Raw genomic sequence first — 17,770 nt, forward strand, 5'->3', positions numbered from 1 at the left:
CACACACACACACACACACACACACACACACACACACACACACACACTCCTAAACACATTTCAGGTCCTTAGATCATCTTGTAAGTCCCAACTCTCTCACTTTTCAGGAGGAAAATAAACCCCACGGAAGGGAAGTGAGTGGCCCATGGTCTAAGAAGACAGCTGATGGGTTCTCTCAAGAGAGTGATTCTTCCTCTTCCCAGGAAGTACCAAGAACTTAGATGTCAATCCCCAGGGCCAGAATGCACATGGCGAAAGGGAGTGCACTGCCCCTACTTCTGCTTCTAAATCCCCAAGTCTCAATGGGCACCATGATAAAACAAGGCCTGTCGGTTATCACTGGCTCATAAATAATCAATGCTTGTGGCTCCCTATTACTTCTAGGATCAAATACAAAACCACCTGGCTCCCGGTGGCATTTAAAGCCCTTCATAATCAGGTCTCTTTCTATATTTTATTGCCCTCTAGACAAGCAACAATCCAGTGAGACTGCATTACTTGTAGAAAGTCAGATGAGACGCCATTATCTCCTGCCTCCATACCTTTAGCTGGCTGTCCTCCATGCCTGGAATTCCCTCCCTCCTTAAGCTTCTCTGGCTGCTCGCTAGACTATAGCTCAAATCCCACCTTCTGGCAAGAGGCTACTACTAGTCCCTTCCTTTTATAAATTTGTGTTTGCAAACTGCCTCCTCCAAACAAGGACCTTATTTTCATTCTTTGTATCCCCAGCACAGAAAAGGCACTTAATAAATGCTTATTGACTATAGGAATGGGGTGCTCTAGGAGGTAGGAAAGACATCTTCTCCCTTCCATCCTAGCAGACATCAACTGTGGCCTTTCTAACCATGACATATACCAGGTACACTATACATACCACTCTTTGGTGGTTTTAATTTACCAACCAGTCACAGCCCACTCCCCACGAATAAAGAGATGTGATCTGAGTGCATGCTGGCCTGGTTACTGTCCAGATATTGGAAATAAAGACACAATGGGCCCTGCTCCCCTCCCTTTCATTCCCCTCCTTCCTGACCTAAGCACTCTGGAGTTGCCCAAAAGTACAACCTATATTGAATTGCCTATCCTCCCAATAAGGGTGGGTGATGAGGGAGGAAGGGAAAGAATCTGGAATTCAAAGTTTTAAAATCAAATGTTTAAAAAAAAAAAATATATATATATATATATAATTATTATTATTATTATTTTGACATGCAACTGGGAAATAAGATATACAGGCACTGGGACACAGAGATCTATCTTGCCCTACTCGAAAGTTGGAGGGGGAATGGGGGAGGATATAGGAGAGAGCAGATTGGGAGAGGGGTATTCAGTGGGATCGCTGTGTTGGGGTGGTGGGCAGGGGAAAGATGGGGAGAAAATTTGTAACTCAAAATCTTGTGGAAATGAATGATGTAAACTAAAAATAAACATTAAAAAAAGATTTGGTTTGAGTCTTGGGGAGAGAAGAGGGAGAGGGCAAATTCCTTCTTTTTCCTCCTCAGTGACTACTGTAACCCACCCCCAGCTGAGTATACGCTTTCTCTGCTCTGATCAGTCCCCCTTCCCAAGGAACAATGGACCAGTTTGCAAATACAGGGGTGGGGAGAAGATGGGTACTTTCCATTCAATGACCAGTAAGCCCAAATTAGCCTCTACCTTTCACAAATTCCATCTGGAAAGTGGGTCCAGCTCAGAGTTGAGGGGAAAAAGTAGCACAAGGCTCAGGAGCAGACTTGATAGCAATGTTAGCTAAGGGGGCTCCCAAAACTGAACCCTATTTTTGTAACTTCTGAGCATTCTTTTACACACACACACACACACGGCCAGAAAAGACACTTTTGCTTCCCTCTCCAAATCATTGATTAACCAAGGACTTGTGGTCAAGAAAGGAAGGAAATGAAAATTTACTGAGTGCCCTTACTTTATAAACATTATTTAAGAACAGCCCTGTGAAGTGGGTGCTTTTATGATCACCACTTCATAGTTGAGGAAACTGAGGCAAACAGATTAAGTGACTTGTCCAGGGTCACCCAGCTATTACATGTCAAAGGACAGATTTGAATTCAGGTCTTCCTGACTCCTGGATCAGCCCCCTGTCCACTGTATCACCTGACTGCATCTAGTCAAACATAAAAGCACTGACTCGAGTTGGCTCAGATACTTCTTGGCTCTGTGATCTGTGTAAAGTCACAACCTCTCTGTTCCTCAGTTTACTCATCTGTAAAGTAGACTGCACAACATATTGCCCTACTGGGCTGCTGGGAGGCAAATATTTAACAATAAGGCAGAAATTTAGAGTTTATATTATTACGAAAGACTCTGGGATTCAAACCCTCAAATATGAATGTCAAATTTCTAGTAGGGAAATATCTCAAGGATAGCACAGGCCTGATCTACCCCAGGGGAGCAGCCAGGTACCAACGGGCAAGTCCTCATGGGCTTCTGCCATCACGACTTTTAGGAAAGTACACTTTGTTCCCTGATGAGCCAGGCCACACAGCCCCTGGCATGGAGCCCTGGCTGCTGGATGCCTAGTTATCCAGACCTGGGGAGATGCCAGAAAGAGCTGAGAAAAAAACAAAAGTCAAACCAAAGATCCTGTTTGCAAGGCTGCAATCTTTGGAGAAGACCAGGAATGAAAAAATTTCTTTCCTCAGCTTCCTACTGCATGTGCCCTTCATCTCTAGGCTGAAGAAGGATTCTCCTCATACTGGTGAGCAAGGACCCTGGGCCCCCTGGACTGAGAATCTCATATGGAACCACAGCATCTAGGCCTGGGGCTACCTACGTGGGCCTCTGACCTCTCCTTAGCTGCCATATATCACGAGGGCTATTTTTACCAGAGAGAAGCCAGTTTTCTGCTGAGGCTGTTAATCCTGGCTCCAGAATCCTATGCTTTCCCCTGCCTATCTGCTCTTCCGAGACTTGGGGGGAGGGAAGAAAAAGTACCTAGAGATGCTATGCTGAAAACCGAGCTCCAGTGGGACCACCCAGGCCTTCTTTCTTCCTGGCTCCTCCTAGGACTCCATGGTCTTCAGAGAAGCCCCGAGGTCTCTGGGCCTAGCTCCTATTCCCTTCTGTGGGGCTCTCAGGAGGATTCCTTCTTCCCCTCCCTCAGGGTTTTTCCTTATGTTGGAGTTGGCTAAAACCCCCAGGTGATCCCTGGTCTGGGGAAACTGCCTCAGAAGAGGTTGGCAAGCAGAGGGTGACAGGGAAACACACGGACTTCAGATGCACCATCTGCTCCTTGTCTGACTCGCAAGCCAGAACCCAGAATGGCAAAGCCCAGTGGCACTTTGGGTGTGCGTGCACATACACAGAACGGTACATGTGGGGCATGCACTACCCATGTGTGATGGAAAGGGGTTGCTAGCTAAGATCAAGAGGTCACCAGCAGTAGCCTCAGTATCATACCCTCTCCCCAGGCCTCTGGGAAGATCAGTCCACTGGAGGTGAGGATGATAAAAGCTTACTTGTGCAGAAATGTATTCCCACCCCCAAACCTCTTCTCTGCCTATTCCCAGAGGCTGAGATGAGAATGGAGTAGCTTTGGCTCTACTCAAGAAAGAGACCAGCATAAATGGGGCAGCAGGAGGCCTTCCTTTGCCCCCCAAAGCCATCTCTGCCAAGGATTCGTTTCCCTCCCACAGAAACCCCCCACACACACACACTTTCATTCTTTCATACATTTACTGAGCACTCTGCCAAGCTGTGGAGAAGGCTTGTATGAAGCCAAGGTCCATGCCCTCCCAGAGGGAAGGATCAGGAATCAGAGTCTGAGGCTGTGACCGTGGCAGAGCTGGGGAAAAGCAGGACATAAAATAAGTCAGAGGCAACTAACCCTACGCCTCCAGGCCAAGCTGGACAGTCTGGGGCCACACATGGGAATCCTAAGCAAGCAGAAGCCACTGGACATGTACATGTTGGAAGCAGAGCTGCTATAGCTCACCCCATATTTTTGTCCTTGGCCAGGAAGGTGAGAAACTTGGATGTATTTGTCTAATGTAATTAGAATCACCCAACTCAACATCTATCATGAGTTGCTTTTCAATATTCAAAAGTAACAGCTAGGGGTGGCTAGGTGGTGCAGTGAATAGAGCACCAGCCCTGGAGTCAGGAGGACCTGAGTTCAAATCTGACCTCAGACACTTAACACAAAAACTAGCCGTGTGACCTTGGGCAAGTCACTTAACCTCAACTGCCCTCCAAAAAGTAATAAATAAATAAAGTGAAAAATAAAAAATAACAGCTAACATTCATGTAGAACTCCCACAAATATATGCCGCATATATTTGACCCCCACAACTACCACCATAGCAGGTAAATGCTCTTAATATTCTCATTTTACAGATGGGAAAACAGAGGAAGTTAAGTGACTTGCCCAGGGTAACACAGTTTGTGAGTGACCACGGCTGAATTCAACTTCTCAAGCCACTTCAATGCCTCTAGGCCTGGGAAATACAAGTAGACTAGGGTGACAGGACCCAGGATCTCATCCCAGTTCTGTTACTGACAAGCTTTTGCTAGCAGTTTCTTCTTCTGTAAACCTAAAGGGATTGGAAGAGATGATTTGTGAGGCCCCTTCAAGCTCTGATGGTCTATGACATTTATGACTGGATTTATAGGGACCTTAGAATCATCTTGTCCAATCAAGCTTTCCCCTCCTCATTATACAGATGGAGAAACTGGAAATCAAAGCTTTGAGGTCAGTTGCATTGTCCAAGTTCACACAGACCATCTCAAGAGCTGGGTCCTGTTGATATCAAAATTTTGTACTTTCTCCACTAAAGCACAGCAATGCCCTTCCATCTTCATTTGGTAAATGCTCATTGAGCATTCAGATCCGAGGAGCCCTCATGCCAGGGCTAAGGGAATGAGTGCACAAGTCACAGCTCTTCCCCCCCTCCTAGAGGGCAGAGTTTGATAAGCTGAGCAGTTAGTATGTGCCAAGACAGCCACAGCCTGTCTTGACCTAGGCTTGGTGCATCCATTCTAGAGGAAGGAAGGGGATTTCCTGCCTTGACTGTCTCCACCTGACCCTACAAGCCATCCCTTTTATGGAATGAGGGCTTGGGAATGTGGAGCAGGAAGACAGGACAGATGGAAAGGAATTAAGAGAGGCAGAGAGACCCTCAGCAGGAAAAGGAGGCTAGGATAATGGCGCTTGGGATAGACAGCCACCATGCTTGAATGGATGGGGACTCTCAGGTGGGGCCAACTGCTTCATTTCTCCTAATGATCTGAAGCTCTGTCCTCTGAGGACCTTTCATATACCATGGATAGAAAAAAGGGACCCATCTCTGCTTCAGGAAAGAAGGACTAACAAGAAGAATCACAGCCAGTGTTCTACAAAACAGACTCAAGGAGGAAAGATCCAGGAAATGCCAAGTCCAGTCCAAACTCTTGCTGTATGGCCTGAGGCCAGTTACTGCCCTTCTCTGGGACTCTGTGTCCTTACAGACACAAGGAAGGGGCTGGCCCAGTTGCTCCGTCATGCTTTGATTCTGGAAATATATTGGGGAGAGTGAGGCAAAGACAGAAGGTGGTCAGAACGGGAAGGCAGAACGTAGAGCTGACCTTGGCAGATGTTCATCCAGAGTAGTTCTTCAAAATATTTCGATCAATTCAATTCATTATAATTGGTTTCTTTTATCATTCTATGTATTTTTTATCTCTATAGGTTTCAAAATGAGTCTGAGAAAGGTCCAGAGGCTCTACCAGACTGTCTAATGATCCAGGGTCACACATATAAAGGTGTAGAGTCTAGATTTTAGACCGATTTTCTCATTTTACAACAGAAAGAAGGGAGGACAGGAAAAACTAAGGCCTGTCACCAGAAGGTAAATTGGCAGAGTTGAAATTCGAACCCCGATCTTCTGCCTATAATCCAATGCTTTCTCTGTTATCTCTTGACAACATATGCACATGTACACGTATACATACACACATGTTCCCTTGAAGAATTTTCCTGGCTCTTAGGTTAGTTAACAGCTACACCCTGCTGGCCCACACCACATGCTATTTCAGGGCACTGAGGCTCACTCTCCAGGGAAGGGAGGGGTGAGTGCATGAAGCCTAAATACCCAACCCCCCCTATTCCATTCACTGGATGTGGTGCCTGGACAACACCATCTCCTCCTCTCTTACCTCTGGGTTCCTCTGCCTGTTTTGCGAGTTTGCGCAGGGCAGCGGCGAAGCTGGAGGAGGGCGCTGCTTGAACTGACAGGCTGCTGGTAGCTGCTGGGCTGCCATTGGGTACAAGGGAGCCATTGAGAGGAGAAGGGGTCAAGGGGCTGACGGTAGCAGTGGTCCGAGTCGCTGTTGAAAGCATTCCTATCGAAGGGGACTTTGGCTCATGGCTCATGCCTGAAATAATGAGAAGAACAACCAGTCACCAAGGGGGGGAGGGAAAGAAGGGACCAGTCACTGGGATAACACCCAGAGGCCTGGAGTAGGTGAGGGGAAGCTGGGGAGACACAACCACATGGAGCAGGAGGAGGCAAGACAGAGAGCCATGGGCATCTTCAGAAAAGATGAGGGGCAGGGGTGTGCATGCATGTTCTTTTTACCCCTGACCCCAGAGATAGCAACACACAAGGATAAATGATCTAGCCAGCAGTCCCTTTAAAGCGTCTTAGACTCAATTTTTCATTTCAGACTGTGGTGGATAGCCTTTTAAAAGAGGCCATCACCATGACATAACCCCAGCTTATCCTGGGGGTAGATGCCTTGCTGAAGCCTTTTTAGAGGAATATCCCCCAAAACATCAACTCTTAAAGTGGTTCAAAGATCTAGAAAACCCTATCCCTGATGCTACTCCCTCTGTCCTTAGTTCCATGGCAGGGAGTTCATAGGGTAAGAAGAGGGGTTTTGGCTGACTCAAAGGACACATTTACACTGGGTGGGACCCCCCCCACACCATGTCAGCAGAGTCCCTTCTGACAGGCTTTGGTTGGGTATCAAAACAAAGCCAATATATTAGAATGCCACCTTGGAGATCCTACCACCAAAGATACAGGCCTGAAAACTCTCCTATGAGAAAGCTGATTTGAATAGGTTTGGGTGAAGGGGAGGGGAGGGGGCTGGGGTAAGAAAGAAAAAAAAAAAAGGAAGCTAACCTAGACCTTCGAAAGCTGTTTGTGGTCGGGGGCCCTTCCTGCATGTCCACTAAAAATAAAGCACATAAAAAATAAAAACAGGGCCCCACAGAAACCTCATTTACCACTCCGAGTCGAGTTCAGGCCTAAAAGCTTGACACCAGCTGACTTTCCTGTTCCCACCTGCAGCAAAGGCCTGTCACAGGCAGGGGCCCCGTGCGGCAACTTGAGATGACATCAGGCTTCCCCCTCCCCCCACAAGGGGCACAAGTTCCCCTATTTTCTCTTCCCCATAAGGAGTTCAGAGCTTTCAATTTCCCTTTTAAGTGTCAATGAAAAAGCTGTGTTCTTCTCGTACGATCAATAAAACCTTGGCTCCCGTTCAACCCAGCTCTGTCTCAGCACAAGGAGGAGGACCATGCCATAAATAAGTTTTCCATTAACATTTTCGGCCACCTGCCCAATTCCAGAGGCGGAAAGGGCAGCCCTGACACCGTCCGCTGTTCCCCGCTCCTTCAAGGTGGGTACATTAAAAAGGAGTAAATCAAAGGCCTAACGGAGACCACACTCTCAGTGGCCAGGATGGTTGGCACTCTCTGGTCAGGCTGCCTGCACCAGGAATAAATTAGCTTCCCCCAAACAGAGCCAGAAGCTGCAGGAATGACAATGGTTTAAACCAGGGGAGGGGACTGCAAGAATCTTAAAAAAAACACAAGGGAATGAGATAGAAGTAAAAACGGGCGGTCCAACAAGATAAGGAAAGTGTTTTTGGGGGGAGGGTACACCCCAGCAGGTATGGTTCAGAGACAGTAGAGCTCGCCTCAGGTCAGGTCAAAGACACTCTCCATCTGCACAGGAGAACCCCCTTCTCAGGGGATTCCCCTGACTCACAAGTCTATTCAAAACAAGCCTAATGGGAACATGCCCCCACTCCCCTCCCCCCCCTGCATCCCTGCAGATGAGCAGACACAGACCCAGGAGCCCAGCAGCCTTCAACAAGACAGAGGAAGAACAAGAAACCAAACCAGGCCAAGTGTGTTCCAGGGAACTGACTCCCTCCCCTGCTGCCAATCCTCCACCCCTCTATTGGAAGGGGAAGGGGAAAAAAATGCCAGCTTTTCCCCAGGGACCATGACTACCTTGTAGGATCTGGGATGGGGAGTCAAACTCTGCCTCCATCTTACAGGTGAGGACCAGAGGAGGCAGTGACTCGCTCAAGGTCACACAGGAAGCCAGGATTCAAACCTGGGTTTCACCATCTGTACAAGGTCTTTCCCACTCCTCAGTGCTACCTTTCCTCTGAGGTGCCCTTCCATGTGCCCTGTATACATCTTGTTTGAATGCTGTTCCCCCCTCCAGCTCCACAACAGAACCTCAGCTCCTTGAGGGCAAGGGCCTGGGTTTTGCCTTTCTTGGCATTCCCAGCAGTTTGGTGCCAGGCATATAATAAGTGCGTAATTGCCTGACTGGTAGGAGCTGTCCCCTGCTCCCCACCAGGATTTCTCTGTCCCCAAGAGGCACCTGAAGGGATGAATATGACAACAGCACCCCCCTCCACACACACACTGTTGACTGTTAGGGGTTCTCTGGTCACCCTTTCTTCATATTCCCTTAAAAAAAAAAAAGGTTCTGCCCTGAGCCCCCTCCTTGGGCACTGCCCCAGCCCTCTTCCTTCTGAGGGCAGGACTGGTTGGGGAGGCAGGAAGCTTGGTGTGGAGGAGGATTTTTTTTTTTAATTTAACCAAGAAAGGCTGGAAAATTGCCACCAAGTTCAATGGGGTGAGAAGAGGGAGTGGGCCAGGAGCACCCGCAGTGTGGCTCACCCAACAAAGCCCCCGCCAGCCACAGAGGCAGGGGCTGCCCACTGAAAGCAAGCTGGCCGACCAGCTGCCCAGGCGTCACATGACCCTGGTTGATCTATAATATCCAGGGCTTCAGGGGGAGATAACAGTGGTGGTTTGTCAGCAGGCCCGAGCAGCAGGCCCTATTGAATGTGTCTGAGGCAGCATTGATCCAAGCATTTGACCCCTCTGTGTCCTCGCCTCTCCAGCGCTGAAAGCAGGAGGGGGTGGGTTGGAGGGAAGGGCTGGGGGGGCAGAGCAGGCGGGCAGTGAGCCGGCCACCAGCAGACAGACGGGGGAAGAAGGGGGGGAGGGGTCAGAAAAAGACAAGAATTTACCCCTTCTACTAAAGGGCTTGCTCACCCAGCTGCAAATATTAGCATCAGAGGATCTGAACTATGACCTGGGACCTCAGAGATCAATTATCAGTCCCCCTCCTACAAAAGCCCAGGGAAATAAAGTCACACAGGAATGTGAACCAAGGTCCTGACTCCACTATACCTTAAGAAGCCCTTGCTCCTACCTCACCCCCATATCCAAACCAAAATTCTAACCTCACGTCATTTATCAGGCGAGGAAACTGGCTGACTCTGGGCAAGTGACTTGTCCAAAGGAACATCAGACAGGCTTCCAACTTTGAGTCAGCTCACCCTGAATACCCTATTATTTTTTCTCTCTCTGTCCTGCCTGCTCCGGTCTCTCCCTTTCATCATTCAACCCAACACACAGTACTAGAAACATGAGGTCTCTTCCTTGGCTAGGTGCTAAGCCTGGAGTCAGGAAGACCTGAGTTCAAATCTGGCCTCAGACACTTACTGACTGGGTAACTCTGGGCCAGTCACTGTAATATTTACTGTTTCCTTATCTGCAAAAATGGGGATCATAACAGTACCTACCTCCCAGGGTTGTTGTAAGGATCAATGAGATAATGATTATTAAACACTTAACACAGTGTCTAGCACACACTAGGTACCATAAAAATGTTAGATATACACACGTGTAAATATCCCAACATTTGAGATATATATTGTTATTATTGTTACAGCCAGTTGAACAGATGCCAAGCAAAAACTGAGAGCCTTGTCACTGCAAAGAAAAAGGAGAGTGGTCTTCAGATGTGGGGGAGCAGGCCACTGCTGGGGTACAACAGACACTGAGATGTTCCCTTTCTCCTTCCACTCTGATCCAGCAAGAATCTAAACAACCCCTCCCACTCACAAACAAAAGTCCAGAGTGTCACCAACCAGAGATGCACCTGGAATGTTAGGGCTGGCATCAGGTCAGTCCTTTCCAAAGGCTCCTGCTCTTTCTTCCTGATCAAATTTCTTCACAGGAAAGTCATGTCAAATATTTCCTGAGGACCTACTATGTGCAAAGGAAGGAAAGGCTCTTCCTCCTGCCCAGAGGCTAGGTAGGGGACACCAAAACATACTCACGACCAGGAAAGGCAGCTTTCAAGGGTAAGGTGGATGGAGAGAAGGTACAAGGAAAATGCTGCACCTCCAGCTGCCCCTCCCACCTCAACCTTCTGTTTACTTATATCTGACCTCAGGCAAATGACTTAACCTCTGGAGTCTCTGATTCCTCAATCAGTAAGTGGTCTGAATGGTCTCTGATAGTAATTAATAATAATGATAGCTCTTTAAAGGTTGCAAAGCTTTTGACAAATATCTTTTTATCCCGATAACAACCCGTGGGAGGTAGGTCCTATTATTATCACTCCTATTTTACAAATGAGGGAACTGAAGCAGACATTGGCCAAGTGATTTGATTAGCCCAAAGTCTGGGGTGGATTTGAACTCGGGTTTTCCTGCCTCCCAGAGGCACTCTATCCACTGTGCCACCCCCTCCCTCTATCTCTAAAGAGTCAGCTTTAAAGTCTCGATTTCTAAGAGAGGGATGGAAATCATCAAGGCCTGGGAGCTTCACGGAGGAGGTGAGCCTCCAAACCTTAGCTTTGAGAGGTAAGTTAGTGAAAAGAACACCGGCTTGAGAATTGAGAATTGGGCCAGTCTTCCCTTCTGAGAAAGAGAGTGTCTTTTGTCCAATGAAGAGGATTAGACTCAACTATCCCTTAAAGTCAGATCTAAAATAGATCAAGTCCACACCCTTACCAAGATAGCACAGACCTCCCTTTCTATAGGGAACAGATGCCCATCTCTCCCATCCCCAGACAAAGCAGGAGAATGTGCAATAGTGAGCACCCGCCATCCATAACCACACGTCACGCTGAAAGTTCCATGGAATCTTAGAGGCAACATAGTTATTGCTCATTCATTCTCAGGACAACTTCAGTATGGGCTGGGATTGGGAGGCACCACTGAGCCAGAGATCTCGGAAGACAATGAACTCACCCAAGATATTCTTAGCCCAGCCTACAAGTCTTTTTTTTTTTTAATTCTTTAATTTATTAATTTCAGCCTACAAGTCTTGACCTGAAATATTAACAGTGCCCAAAAGATGGGGTCAAAGGAAAAAAAGTGGGGGGAAAGTCATTCACATGTCTACCCAACTGTCACCAGCTGTTCACCATTCGTTAATGCCAGCCACCCATTCCATCCTTTCTACCCCGGCCCCCATCAGTTGTAGTCTAAAGACACAAGCATCTGCCCACAGACAGATACATTAGCCTTCACCCAGAAGCACAGACCCTCCCAAAGATTCACAAGAGACAAACTTAGGGGTCACAGGCCAATTCTCTGTACTACTCCAAAGGGTCTGGGGTCAGGAAGCCCCTCAATCCCTGCCTCAGGATATTAGTCACCTCTCAGAGTCAGAAAGGGCTCCAGTTTGTACTCCTATAGCCCGGGACAAGTTCCCATCTTGGAAGCTCTGGGGACAGCCAAGGCCCATTTGCTCTTTCAGTTAGGTCATTGGCTCTGCCCTAAGACAAGTTTCCTCTTCATCACAGGAGTCTCCTTGGAGAGTCTATGGATGGAGATAAACCGAGAGGGAATGCCAGTATGGTACAAAGGTCACTGGACCCAGAAGCAAGAGGGGCATTAGTTTCTATAGTCTCTGATATTAGCTATATCACCTAGGGTGAGATCTTAGAAATTATTTTACAGATGAGGAAACTAGGGTCCAGAATTGAGAAGTGACCTGCCCAGGGGCCTGGTAAGGGTTTGAACTCCAAATCCAGCATTCTTTTCAAGCATTCAGCAGTCACTCGAGAGCCTCAAATCAAATTTCCAGCTCCCTAGACAGAACAAGGACCAATATTTGAAGGCTTAAGTAAAAAAGATTAGGATAAAGGCTGTATACAAGAATGGGAGGGAACTGTCTGGGTTAAGATTTTTGCCACCCTTTCCTCTCCAATATCAAGAGATATAATTGGCAGGGGGCATCAAAGGACAAGGGAACACCAGAGATTATGATTTAACTCAGGGCTTCCTTCCCTTAAGAAGCACCTTATCGCAATGTCAGAGCTACAAGGAACTTCAGAGATCATTTAGGGCTCAAACAAGTCAACTGATACTGTCTACATAGCAGTCTTTTACCCCAGACCAGCTTTCATCTTTTTCAACAATCTGTGGGCTCCAGCTGCAGGGTAAGCTCAGGGCCTTAAGTAATATGGGACTATCACGGTTTAGCCTCTGTACCCCTTCTGTCTCCCAGGCCCTCAGTATCAATAAAACAGCAGGGATTGGACAAGAGGGATTGCCTGGGGCTGCTGCTGCTGCTCTGGGCAATAATACCCTCAACTGAACATCCTCAGGCCTTCCAGGTCCCCTGGACAAAGTGAAACTGAATCCTCTGGCTGTAAGGGAGTGGGCTTTAACAAGGTTAGGTCCAGGATTGGGAGCTGTTCTGCCAACCCGACACACCTTGGGCATCCTTTCTCTTGTTCCTCACCTCCCCCCATAAGGACTAATATCCCCACATTAATGTCAGAACTCTAGGCTCTGGAGCTATAAGCCCTTGAAAAGCTGCCCTGCTGATGTCAGGTCACTTAAAATAGAATTTCAAATGAGCAGCTTCATTAACAGGAGTCTAAAATTAGCATTTCTCCTCAGCATGTATGCACCAGGAGGGGACGGGATAAGCAGGGTGGAGGTGATGTGGAGGAGGTGATGGGGGGGGGGAGGAGAGGGAAAGCCACACTATGATGCCAGTTGTTTCTGATTTGGGGACATAGAAGGGGAAAGTCCCAGAAACCTGGAGTTGTCCTAGGACACAATGGCCTGCCCTGGGCCTCTCAGCCACAGTTAAGATATTGTCATGGGGAGGTTAAATTCAAGTTCTTTTTTCATCCCTGGTCTTTTACAGAGGGAAATAGGCCTCCAGAGGAGGTTATTTCTTTATGCCTAGCACTATGGTGAAAAACCTGGAACTACATCAGGCTTTTAGAAAGATTTGGGCTTAAATTCTGCCTTAGGCACTTACCAGCTGTGTGACCTCAGGCAAATCAGAATAACCTCTCCGGTCCACAGATTTCTTCATCTCTAAGATAATAATATAGCTACAGACCCCAGGATAGACAGGAAGCTAGGTCTAAGGCAGTTTGCTAACCACTATATAAACACAAGCCATTATTAACCTTATTTAAGACAGATTGGTGCTCCCCCCACAGAATAACAGTTTTCTAAAAGCTTCCCTCCCTTACCAGAAGTATGGAAAAGAATAATGATTTAAAAGGCAAAAGAAAACCTAAGTCTGGATCTTAGCTTTGACACTGTGAACTGGGGCAAGCCACAACCTCTCTGAGTCTCAGTTTCCTCATGTGTAAAATCAAGATAACAATATTGTCTAAAACATCTGCAGACGGATTGTTTTATTCCTAGTTTGTTTATTTGGCCTGGCATACAGTAAGCACTTAATAAAGGTTTGTTGATGGGGAGAGAAAAGAATTGTATTAACTTTAAAAAATTCAAATTTTTAATTTAATTAAAAATGAGTAATTCTAAAAATGAAGGAGCAATAATGGCCTTTCAATGTTCAATCAGAGGTCCTGTGTTCAAATCATGTCTTTGCTACTTGTAAAGAAGGCCCTGGCTCACTGCCTTTCAGAGCTTCTGTTTCTTCTTCTGTAAATGGGAAGGGGGTGGGAGGGGTGAGGGTGGTTTAGGTGATCTAGAAGGTCCCTCAATGCTAAGATTCCCAAGAATCCAAACAAAGAGGACAGAGCAGGTGTTCTCCAGCTGATGCCTCAGGCAGACACCAGCAGGTGTCGCTGTGAGGCCCTGGGAGCTCCCACCCCAGCTGGGAGGGAGGGAGGGAGGGAGGACCCGGCATGGGCGTCAGTCAGCATTTATTAAACTTTGGCCCTTGTGCCCTCCGGAGGCCTTGAATGAGTACTGGGATCTCACTCCCCCTGCCCTCATTATACAGGCATTTATTAACTTCTGCGCTCTCAGCCATTGACTGAATTCTTGTCTACATTATCAGCTCATGTAAATTCATTATACTTAACAGCTGGGAATAAAATCCTCAGCAGGAAGGCTGTGATGGATGAGGGTTTGGGGGGCAGGGATATTGGGGGGGGAGGGGCTGGGTGGGCAGCAGCAAGGGTGAAGAGCTAGGGATCTCTCTCCTTCTAACAGCACAATCACTTCAAGCCTGAGGACTTCAGAGCTTCAGAAAGAGGTGCACAGGAGAAACCAGGCCCTGGCCGGGGGTTTGGGTGGAATCAAAGCCAGGGTTTCCCTCCCTCTTTCCCCCTCTCCTTTCCCAGGCAGTGTATCAGGCCTTATCACCTCTCCCTATCCACCTCCGCTCAAACCCAAGTTTACAAGCCTGTTCCAGTAACATTGACCAAGGCAGTTTCAAAATAACCATCCCTGATGCATTCTAACCAAACCCATCCTTAGCCACTGCTAGAGACCCATGCAAAGGGCTAGCTGGCAGGCGTCCAAACAAGCTGCTGGCTGGGCCCCCAGGGGAGCTAACTCCCCTAAGCCTGCCTTTGTAGCCATATTGCTCTGAGTCTGATTCCGTTTCTATGGATCAGAACTGTGAGCCAGGGGATGCCTGTGCCCTAGGCAAGGAGAACTGGGGTACCTGGCACGATTCCTTGAGTTTTCACTGGAGGGGTGGGGCCAGGGCCCTTACCCCTCCCCCTTCTCCCCCATCTGCTGGAACTATACCTTTATTACAGAGTGGAGATCAAGAAATCTTGTTAATGGGCCAAGCAAGGAAAAAGCTGTTACATTGAACCAAAAATGGAAAAAGACACACAGCAGCCTGGACCAAAGTCACGTCCTGTTATCTACTGCCAAGTTCTTCAATCAATAGCTCTGATTTTCCTTCCCTCCACCCCTTCCTTCCCATCCAGGGAGATGTATCAGGAAGACTAAACACCAGCAGATGAGTAAAAATCAGGTTCCCTAATGCCATCAATCACTTCTGGATGGCATAGAACCCCAAGCCCAAAGAAGCCCAGGAGTTGGAAGGGCCTTCAGAGCAGACTTTTAGTACATAAAAAGCATCTTAGGAATTCACTGAGTTCACTCATCTTGAACCCCCATTTTTACAGGAGATCCAGATCCTGGAGAAAGGTTACTTGCCCAAGGTCACACAAAGTTATTGGCAGAACAGAGACCAAAAACTGAGGTCTCCTAACTCCCAGATCTAGCCTGTATTCTTTTCCCACTACATTATCAATCTGGGTGCCCACAATGGAGCAAACATAAATTCACACAATGCTTTACTCCCCCCACTTTCCCCACAACATATTTTTGTTTTAAAGGAAAAAATAAAAAGCCTCTTCTACTATATTAAATATGGTATCTCTCTCCCTCTCTCCCTCCCCTCCATAAATGGTTCAGGGAGCATGACTAATCAGCAGTCTGCCTGCCTCCTGCAGATTCCATAATTACTCCTTCCTTTCATCCCTGGCTCTTCTCCGACACCAGACCTCAGGCCTGCTACCTCTATGCTCTGTAATTACAAGCTAATAGCTTAGATGAATTTTCTGCTGGGTCCCAGTTCAAGCACCAATCCGCCCCTTCCCCCTTGACAACCCCCCCTAGGGTAATTACACCCTGTGAGGTTCAGCACAGCAGGCCCTCACATTTAGTCACAGGCCTGCATTCTCGGCCTGAATTTCCTAATCACCCCTCTTGGTAATTTTTCATTACCACAGAAAGAAATGTTTGTGAACAAATACAGGGCGTCCCCAAGCTTTCTGCATGGTGCCTCCTTCCCCCACAATCCCCCACTCCCCCAAAGGGACGCAGTTCAGCATAGTAACAAGTCTGGGGTCACCCCACACAACACACAGCCGCAGATGATGCTAACCGCCCCCTCATCTCCAGGTTCCATAACAGACACTTCATAATAAATTCATAAATACATTTGCCTATGGCATGTTCTGAGCTCACCTGCATACAACAGTTTGTGTGTGTTTGTGTGTGTGGTGGGGGTTGGGGAGAGGGAGGAGATGCATAAAAAGGTCCCCCACCTCCTGGAAAGATTAGGGTAGGACCTGTGCTCTCTCATTAAGAACACTGCAAGATTGTAGGTTGGCTGATGGGAGAAGGGGGGGGTATTATGTGTGAGTGTGTGTGCATTTATACACACACTTTGATTTAACAAGCCATACACAGAAGCATTTTTTCTCACCCACAATGTGTGTGTGTGTATGTGTGTATATGTATATACACTTTGATTGAGGATGATGGACATAACAGCATTTTTTTCTCACCCACAATCCCAAACTGGAGTTGACTTAGGTTTATGCAATTACTGTGTTACTGCAATAATTGGGCAGCAGGGTCGATTATTACCACCACTCTAATTGTTGAGGCAAAGTAAGGTATCAGATATGGCCTCAGATCCATAAGCCTCAAGGCTTCACCCTGACCTCAGAAACACACAAGGAGGCCTTCAAGGAAGGGAGAAGGAGAGGAAAAGAGGAATGAAGTGGGGTTGGAGGCCTTAACAAGACTGTCCCACTATGTAGGAAAAGGAGCTGCTGCAGGTTGAGGCATTAACAAATTCCAAACTGTCAGTCAACAAAACCTATTGTCTAACTGGAGAGCACTGGACTAAATTAAGGTGGCATGTTCTCACAATGAAGGAGATACAGAAACCCCATTAATCTGGTTTTTGGTGGTTTTTTTTTTTTTAAGAAAAAGGTCAAGTCACTTAAGCCCAACTGCCCTGCCTTCCCCCCTCCAAAAAGAAAAAAAAAAAGAAAAAGGTCTATACTTAAAAAAAAAAAAACTCAAACCAAGGATTTAGTTATAACAAGTTTTAAGCTGCATCTGGAAACGAGACAGTACGGTGCAGCATAGAATGTCTTGAACTTAGAGTCAGACCTAGGTTCAAATTCTGACTGACAGTTACTACCTTTGTGAGCTTAAACAATTTATTTAATGTCTGTAGGCTGCAGTTTCCTCATCTGAATAAGGAAAAAGCTGAACTAGACAGATGGCCTCTTACTTAAGGGAAGTTCCCCCTGCTTTAAACCTATATTCCCACAATGTGGGCCCAGCCTCCAATGCTACCTGGAAGACAGCAAACACTCTGAATTCAGAGTTGGAGTCCCAGGGTCCAAGTCTTGCCTCTTCCATTGATTTACCCATCTGGAATGCAGTTTTCTCATCAATAAATGAAAGGGTACAGACACATCTTTCTACCTCAAGGATCCTGTGGCCCTCTGTACTGCCTGTTGGTAACTGCTATCATTCTGGATGGCGGTTCTGCTGGTAAGATGGAGTCAAGGAAATCTTCAATTGTATTCTCTATATTTTTATCAAGACAGGGCTGGGTTGGAAAGATCTTCAACAAGAGTTGAAATAGAAAGCATTCTCTGCTTAAATAACTATAACCCACCAAAACTAAACAATTAAAAATGTGAGATTAACAAAAGGTAACATTTGGAGGGGG

General features: G+C 47.1%; 1 protein-coding gene across 8 annotated transcripts in view; it reads right to left on the reverse strand.

Annotated features, from left to right (window-relative positions):
- Nucleotides 1–17,770, reverse strand: part of GSE1 (Gse1 coiled-coil protein) — a 183,715-nt gene that overhangs the window by 64,408 nt on the left and 101,537 nt on the right. For 7 of the 8 annotated variants that reach the window (XM_069085624.1, XM_069085622.1, XM_069085620.1 and 4 more), the window contains one exon: nucleotides 6,148–6,366. The exons of the other annotated variant lie outside the window; for it this stretch is intronic. In XM_069085624.1, the coding sequence (XP_068941725.1) occupies nucleotides 6,148–6,366 (219 nt within the window). The remainder of the gene's footprint in view (nucleotides 1–6,147; nucleotides 6,367–17,770) is intronic. 8 annotated transcript variants of the gene reach the window in all.

This window comes from Petaurus breviceps, unplaced genomic scaffold (genome assembly GCF_028583685.1).
Source record: "Petaurus breviceps papuanus isolate PSGF00001 unplaced genomic scaffold, PetGlider_PUasm1.0 176, whole genome shotgun sequence".
NCBI lineage: Eukaryota > Metazoa > Chordata > Mammalia > Diprotodontia > Petauridae > Petaurus > Petaurus breviceps.